Source organism: Triticum urartu, chromosome 1A (genome assembly GCF_056163025.1).
Source record: "Triticum urartu cultivar PI428250 chromosome 1A, HENAU_Tu73, whole genome shotgun sequence".
Taxonomy (NCBI): domain Eukaryota; kingdom Viridiplantae; phylum Streptophyta; class Magnoliopsida; order Poales; family Poaceae; genus Triticum; species Triticum urartu.
This window is the reverse complement of record NC_141873.1, coordinates 277448337-277456128: the sequence shown is the minus strand read 5'-3', so window position 1 is coordinate 277456128 and position 7792 is coordinate 277448337. Positions and strand designations below refer to the sequence as shown.

At 46.3% G+C, this 7792-nt stretch overlaps 1 protein-coding gene and 1 long non-coding RNA gene across 4 annotated transcripts; both read left to right on the top strand.

The window, feature by feature from the left end:
• The first annotated feature begins 205 nt into the window (after positions 1-205).
• Positions 206-2301, top strand: LOC125531602 (uncharacterized). The gene is made up of 3 exons (XM_048695963.2): positions 206-1157; positions 1281-1409; positions 1718-2301. Exons 1-3 carry the CDS (start codon positions 255-257, stop codon positions 1832-1834), a joined length of 1149 nt encoding a protein of 382 aa, XP_048551920.1. The 5' UTR covers positions 206-254; the 3' UTR covers positions 1835-2301.
• Positions 2302-3506: 1205 nt separating this feature from the next.
• Positions 3507-7438, top strand: LOC125507752 (uncharacterized). 3 transcript variants are annotated; one of them, XR_007282971.2, is made up of 3 exons: positions 3542-4339; positions 5944-6038; positions 6174-7438. It is a non-coding gene; the product is annotated as an uncharacterized LOC125507752 (long non-coding RNA). The 3 variants fall into 3 exon arrangements; XR_007282972.2 differs by having other exon boundaries at positions 3544-6038; positions 6174-6645; positions 7124-7438; XR_007282970.2 differs by having other exon boundaries at positions 3507-6038.
• Positions 7439-7792: the final 354 nt, after the last annotated feature.

Below are 7792 nucleotides of genomic sequence, written 5' to 3'. Positions count from 1 at the left end.
GGCGGGGAGGAAGGGGAGAGGAGGGTTGATGGAGTGGGAGGCCGACTCGGGAGGAGACTTCCCCATGGACTACACGTTGGTGTTTACCGCAGTACCGTATTGGAGAAAAGGCCAAATCTTGTCTTTTTTTTTTCTTATCTTACATTCTTACTATAAAAGCATGTAAAAAGCCCGACGTCTGGTGTTCACCACCTAATAACTGCCTTCTGCCATAGAACAAGAACCCAAGAAAGCCGCGCACCGCAGCCACGGAGATGGCCCGCGCTTTCTTCCACACCCCGCAGCGGCAGCACCACCTCGCCGAGCTCCGCATTGAGGGCGACCAGTCGCCGATCGCCTTCTCCGACCCCTGCGCCGCCGGCCGCAAGCGCCGCTGCCTCTTCCCCGCCTTCTCCCCGCGCAAGAAGATTTTGGTCGACCTGCCCCCCTTCTCCTCCGCGCCCGCGCCTTCCCCGCCACCCAGCGGCGGCCGCACCGTCAGCGTTTTCTCGTCGGCGCTGTCGCCTTCCAGCGGAAGCAACGGAAGCTTCGCGTTCTGCGCTTTGCCGGAGCAGCCATCGCCCAAGGGCTCCAACCGCAGCGGCGCCTTCGCGTTCTTGACTTCGCCGGAGCGGTCGCTGACACCCATGGGTTCCACCGCCAGCAGCGGTTTTGGGGTCTTTTCTTCTCGGCCGTCGTTATCTCCCGGCCACGGGGGCTCCAACGGAACCGGCGCCATCGCGTCCTTGGCTCCCCCGACGCCGACGCGCACGGGATCCAACGGCAACGACGGCGGGGAACCGGTGTTCCTGGCTTCTCCGAACACGGCGCTCGGGCGGAAAGATTCTTCAACGTCTGCGGCAGACAAGGTATTGTCTCCCGTGGGTCCCCGGATCAGCGGCGGTGGCGATCTCGTCTTCTCGCCGCCACTCGTCCTCACGGCCTCCCGGACGTCGGCATCTCCGGAGCGGAAGCCCGAGGGGAGCACCCTCTGGTCACGGCGCCGCGGGAACAAGCGGCAGTTGGAAGAGCAGCTGCAGGTCACCGTGCCGCTGAAGAAGGTCGCCAAGACGGAAGCGCTGGCCATCGGCGACCCTACCCGTCGCGCCGCCCTGTCCGTGTCGTCGACCAGGCCGTGCTGCGCGTTCGTCAATTCGCCGGCGAAGGCGATCAATCAGGTATCGCGACGCTTCCCCCTCCCTGCTCGATCTTCCGCCTCTGCGGTTGAGTTTTGGATTTCTTCGCCTGTTACTGGTAACTGCGATTCGCGTCTCTGATTCCTCTGGCTTCGGTCGCTGCAGGAAGCCAACAAGGACATCCTCGCCGCCAGCGGCGCATCCTGCTCCTCATCGCCGTATCAGTCACCGGCGGGAACGATCTGCACGTTCGACGCATCGCCAACAAGGCCGCTGGAGAAGGCGAGCAAGCGGGTAAGCCATTTCCTCTTTCCTGGTTGTCCATGTTCTCTCTGTTAATCCGATCGCCTGAATCATTCGAAGTTCGCATATCTTCATATCACCATGATCGTTTTGTTCGGCGATCCTTGGGTAGTCAGAAAAATGAGCAGTTTCATTTTGTTCAGCGGTAGGAAATCACTCGAGAATGCAACAAACAAATCGCGATCATTTTGTTCAGTTCCACCGATGCATCCGTCAGTTTAATGGTTAACACCGCTCGTTGCCGCGGCCTCTTTCTGTCATCTTGGTGGTTTGCCTTAACGAAATCTACAATCGTACAGGAGAGCGAGGGCGGAGATGGCCATGGAGCGGCGGCGTGCCCAGGCGCCGAGGTGGTGGTGTGCGTGACCTGCTCGTGCGGTGCCCGGAAGGAGTTCTGCTTCGACCACCGCCACTGACGAGCTCGTTACCCCGTCCGTCGCCACCGGCAGTTACTTCGTCAATGGGTTGCTTCATCAGTCTGGCCTGAATTCAGGACACCGATAACTGCATTGTGCTCGGAACTGTGTGTGTGTTATGAAAGCTGTAGCGAATGGACGGTTCTCTCTGTAGTTTCCCAGCTGTTTTCTTCTTGATTTGAACTGCAAAGTGCTAAAGCGTCAAAGACGCTTGTGTTCCGGGTAAATGTACGCCGTTCCTTTAGTTGATGTGATGGTGATCTCCGCCATTTTCTTTTTTGTTTCTAGCTCAATAAATGAGTTACAGGGTTTTATAAAAAGAATTAATTTGATTGGTTAATAGGTGGGGAGATGGCCCACCCTTTTTGAAAATCAAGGGGAAGTAAGTTTGTAATTGGTTAGTAGATGAAAAATGTTTGTAACTCATGTATTTGTTTGTATGTCTAGCCGAGATTGCAAAAATCTTTATCTTTACCTCTTTATCTGTATTACCTATCTTATCTACTAATAAAACACGGATTGTTTCTGATCGTTTGTCACGCCGTTTTACAAATAAATCCCTCAGTTTTCTGTAAATCAACCCGCAGTACATGTTTAAGTTATAACCAAACCGTTTTTTCTCATTTTCTTAGAAAACTCCCTGACGTTTTAGACAATCAACCCGCCGTTCATATTTAAGTCAGCCGAAATGTTTTTTTAGTTTTAACAGAAAACCCTCTGACGTTTCGGTTAATCAATCTACAGTTTATGTAAAATAAGATTATTCATATCTTTTAAACCGTAACTTAAATTTTAACATGTTATATATGAAACTTGATTAGAAAAATATGTAGAATCTAAATATGAAGTTATTTTTAGCTGTTAAATATTTCTAAAATATAATTTTTGGTGCAAACTTAATATATAGTGTATGGTCTGTTTTTTTTGTACCGTCGGTGATTCAAATTGCAAATAAACATCTATTAAAACCAGAGTGAGAGAAAAAAAACATCGAGAACCATGCATACACAACTATGAAAAACCTCGCGGGAAAAAAACAACATACTTTTTATCTTATTCCAAGCGAGTGTGCGCATGTGCGCGCGCGTAAAAGAGAGAGACATTAAGACTAACCACATTCAAACGTGTTTTCATTGTGTGAGCACAGAGGTCACTGTCGGCAACACAAATGTGATGTCATGTGAAACTAAAAGACGTGGGCCTATTAATGTCTTGAGTCATGGTTATTGGTCAAGAGTGTGTATTTTTTCTTTCCCGTTGCAATGCACGGGCTTTTTTTCGAACGAGTGTGTGAGTATAGAGGAAATACAAATGTAATGCCATATGAAACTAAAAGACGCGGGCCTATTAAGATCTTGAGTCATGGTTATTGGGTTAAGAACGTGTGTTATTTTCTTTCCCGTTGCAACGCACGGGGTTTTTTGCTAGTACTAATAAACCAGTTATTGTTTGTGGTCGTGCGTCGTGTTTTTTTTGCAAAAAAGTCGTGTTTTTGAGAAATTAACCCGCAGTCCAGTAAATCTCTACTACTTAAAAAAACGTAAGGTTCTCATTTCACCTTTCTTCCCACCACCCTTTCGTCCAAACTTTCATGTGTATGATAATCAATCATCTTAATTTACTTACCTTAACCAATTCCACTTTAATTTACTTACCAAACTTCTAATCAAAATATAAGATAATTCATGAGCAGAATTTGATGAGTATTTATTTACACAATCACATTATTATTGACAGGTAAATCACAACCTAACGTTCTAGGATACTTATATCCCGTTGCAAAAAATGTTCCGTATTTCTGCCAGAAAATACGAGCGACCACGCCTCCACCCCATCTGGATCCGCCGCCGACCGGCGTCCTCAACCACGCCATCCACCGCCGTGCCGTCCTCCCCGCACCGCAGACTGCCTCCTCTCTGTCGTGTCCTCTTCCTCGCGCCGCCCGAGTCCTCCGCGCGCGGTTCGCCGACGCCGAGGCCCAGGCCAGCCTGCTCCGGGCCCGCGCCACCGACCGCGACGGGCTGCTCAGCACGCTCCTCGCCACCACGGGCAACGACCGGGAGGTGGAGGACGCGCGGGAGGCGGGGTAGCGTCAGAATCAGCGCACGTCGGATCCGGCATGCTGCTCCGCTCCCTTCCCAAGTCGCCCTGGATCTCGCGATGCTGGAGGTGGCCGCCGTCGTTGCTATGGAGGGCTCGCCACCCGCCTTCGGAGTCCCATGTCCCCGAGATCGACTGGATTGCCAAGCCGAGGTCATCATCTTTCGACAGGCTCCTTCATCACTTCTGGTTTCCCACAGTGGCTATGGGCTGCCTCTCCCTCTCGATCCTGCGCTCCTCCTCCTCCGGTTCAGGTTTCAGGCCGTGGCAGAGGGTCGCCTCTCCATATCCATCCTTCCAATCTGGAGCACAGGTGGAGAGCCTGGCTGTGTGCGGCGGAGATGGCGCCCGCATCTGCGCCCTATAAGCCCGGACAAAGCTCCTCCGAGGCCATGACCTCCGCAGGTATCGATCTAAAAAAGGCCGACAACCCAATGGAACCTCTCCCTGTCTCTTTCTTCTGCATCTTCCTCATACTATCCACTGGAATCTTAGTTTTTGTTGTTAGAATAAATCCGAGGCATACCGTCGATCATCCGAGGACCAAGCAATCACACGAGCACAACACCGAGATTTGTTAACGAGGTTCACCGATATGGCTACATCCCCAGGGCTTGACTACGGACGCTCCTCCCCGTGACACCGTCACAATACCGCACTCTGGCCACCCGGGCGCCGGCACACGCCGCCGGCTCCCCCTTGCGCGCCTGTGCTATTATGTTGGCATAGGTTACATCGTGTGTCTACCCCCGCTATATATGAGAGGTCTAGGATACAAGTGTCCTACTAGAACACGACTTCATACCCTGTAAACACAATACAACTACAAGTCCAACTGTAACCTACCTTGTACACAATATTCGACACAACTCTAACATTTGTAGTTAGCTAGCAAAGACTCAATTGCTGCATTTTTTGACTGTACATCTTCATATAGGATTCGATAGCCATGCCCTGGAGAGAAAGCTCACAAATTAGTGCAGTTAACAAGAAGCAATTGAACCGAAGATCTTACAAGATGGCTTGCAAATCTAGGTATCAAACAGAATTTCGGTAATATATATTATGTATACGGTACTTGGAAGGGATGCTTACCAGGTAAATACCACTTAAAATCTAGGTCCAGTAACTATCCAGTTGCAGATTCACTGCAAGTTTGTGCGACAGATATACATATATATTATGTATACGGTACTTGGAAGGGATGCTTACCAGGTAAATACCACTTAAAATCTAGGTCCAGTAACTATCCAGTTGCAGATTCACTGCAAGTTTGTGCGACAGATATACATATATATATATATATATATATATATATATATATATATATAGATCAACTAGGATTTAGGTTTAACTCTATGGTACAATTGAAAGACTAAGGAGAAGAGGGTGGATTGTACTACCTGATTGCTTGCTGTACATCCGAAAGAGATTCAGTTGCTCTGAATATTCTGATTTGCCACATGGTCGCCGGTGTGAATAGCGCCTTCATGAGCGAATCTTTTAATGACGTAATTACCATCCAGCCATCCTGCCTTTCCAACGAACAACATACAAGCTTTGTTCTCTGAAGTTTAAGAATAGTGCAACCATCTTGCCTTTCCAAAGAATAACATATATATTATTAACCTTAATAGTGCAGCCAGCTAGCTGTAGTGCACTTATCTCTAAGCCCAGCTCCTCTTTAATCCATAAACTTATCCGTAACCAAAGGCTAGACGTATATTCAACTAATTCTATTCATTGAGTTGAGTTTCTTACTTCGGTATGGCATGAGGTATAGTAAGTTCCATTTCAATGTTCCAGGGACCACTTCCAGTAAGTTTCCACTCGACATCAGCAGTAATGTCCACTACCTGTATCAGCATGGTTATAGCGGTAGATAATCAGGGCAAATATCATAAGCAAATTACAACTTTAGAATCTCTGAATTCTAATAGATTTCTAATATCCTTCAAAACATGATGTGTGAGCGCTCTTTAGATATTCCAGTAAGTTTCTTTCTACAGGTGTTCTTACATCTCCTGAATGGATGATTCTCTTTGCATTTCGGCCGCTTGGCCCACTTCCGATGATCCACTACATCATCACTGTTTGGTAACCGGTTAGATACTCTTCAATCTCCTTATACCTACATTGTTATCATTCTCAACAACTTCATTCATGACACCTTTGATACTCATGTATGAGAAAGAACTTTCAGTGATTGAGTTACTTTATTTGACTTTATGTTGTTCAGGAGGGGAGGCCGCAAGGCGGGACAGCCAGTAGCGGCATTTTGTTCGGGGATGCGTGGATCTGGTGATGCTGGAGCTTGGGAACAGGAAACATCATATCCGCAATGGCGTTTCAAATAGCCAATTTACCTTTCTCCCTAAAGGATTCTTGCTCTGCTGTCAGTATCACTGGTCTTGGGGTTTAGATTTTGTCAATATCAAAATCTGGGTACTTACCAGCAAACGAGTTGTTGATCTATTTACTTAGTCAAGTTCATTTCTGCTATGTTCTTCAGTCAAGCTTCAACTTCTAGCCTTGATTAAATGGCAATGATATTCTCCAAAACCTACTAATGTCAGAAATCCTGCTACCCAACAGGATGGTCTGCCAAGTGATGTGAGCACTACTCAGTGTGTGGCAGACGTTCATTAGGAATGCAAACAAGATTTGAGATGTAGGTGTTGGTCAAATTTTGGAAAATTATGGGTCTGCAGGTACAAAATTACATGTAGGCAATTTTACGGTTTTCTGAGATTAAAGATTCAAGCATGAATGTGAATATAGTTCCATGGTTTTTTTGCTGACAGGTTTTCTTATATTTACTTCTCTTTGTATGATATTGGAATTTATATGCTTACTTAACTGCTCAAAGATATCTGTTTTGTTTGTCGATTGGAAGTTACCACATTAAGCTTGAGTCCATGTGAATTGACACACTGTTTGGAACAAAATAAAACTTAGTACTGTAGTACAGTTTGGTGGTTAAATTACTCCTTACCTCGACATTCTAATAATCTGTAATAAGGATAGTTCGCATTGGTCATGCAAGATCACTTGCGGGAAATTGGTGGCTTGCTGTTGTTGTGCTTCACAATTTCTGTTGTTTCTATTTATTTTACACTTTTTTATTTACTGCAATTTGCAAAACAGAAGTACTAGCATAACTGGAATTTCTGTTTGTGTTTTTTACAGAGGGAACATAGTTTGATGGGACAGCTCCTGAATCAATGTCACATAAGGCAACAACATATTTGGAGGAGTTGAAGGAGTTGAGATGAGTTGATCACATCCTCATGTGTCTTTGCATGTTGCAACAGGGGTGGTGTACTTTTTTTTATAGCAACATTCCTACTTTAGATAGAAGAACTTATGGGGCACATCAGATGTACTGACCACTCCTTAGTCCCAAGAACGGGAGTAACAATTTTTCTCAAGTTCTGCTGATGTATTGTACTAGAAGTCTGTTCATCAAACTGCCTTATCAACCATTTGCTATTAACCCTCAAACATCTAACTTTTTTTTACATCCTCAAACATCTGACATATTTCTTAGCAGCTGCCTTCTGACCCTCCCCTTCACCCTTTTCGGATAGTTTTTTTTGTGAATACCCTTTCCTGATAGCTATGTCCCACCATCTGCATCAGAACAAGAGAAAGGGGCAGATGATCTGTTGGCCACGGAGACATTGCTTCCTGCAATTGACCATATTATCGATCAAGGGCCAGCAAAAATATAGAGATTTCAATTAATTTTACCGTCGACCAAGTAAACTGTGCAATTCGTGAGCTGTGACGATGAAAGAAGAAGAAGAAATATGATTTAATGGCAAAAAATAAGTCAACAATGTTGTCTGATGTGCA

Excerpts from the sequence above, each read along its gene's own strand:
- LOC125531602 (XM_048695963.2), top strand. The coding sequence starts at position 255 with ATGGCCCGCGCTTTCTTCCACACCCCGCAGCGGCAGCACCACCTCGCC. Across the intron at positions 1,158-1,280 it reads CGGCGAAGGCGATCAATCAG|GAAGCCAACAAGGACATCCT; the intron begins GTATCGCGACGC and ends CGGTCGCTGCAG. Across the intron at positions 1,410-1,717 it reads TGGAGAAGGCGAGCAAGCGG|GAGAGCGAGGGCGGAGATGG; the intron begins GTAAGCCATTTC and ends ACAATCGTACAG.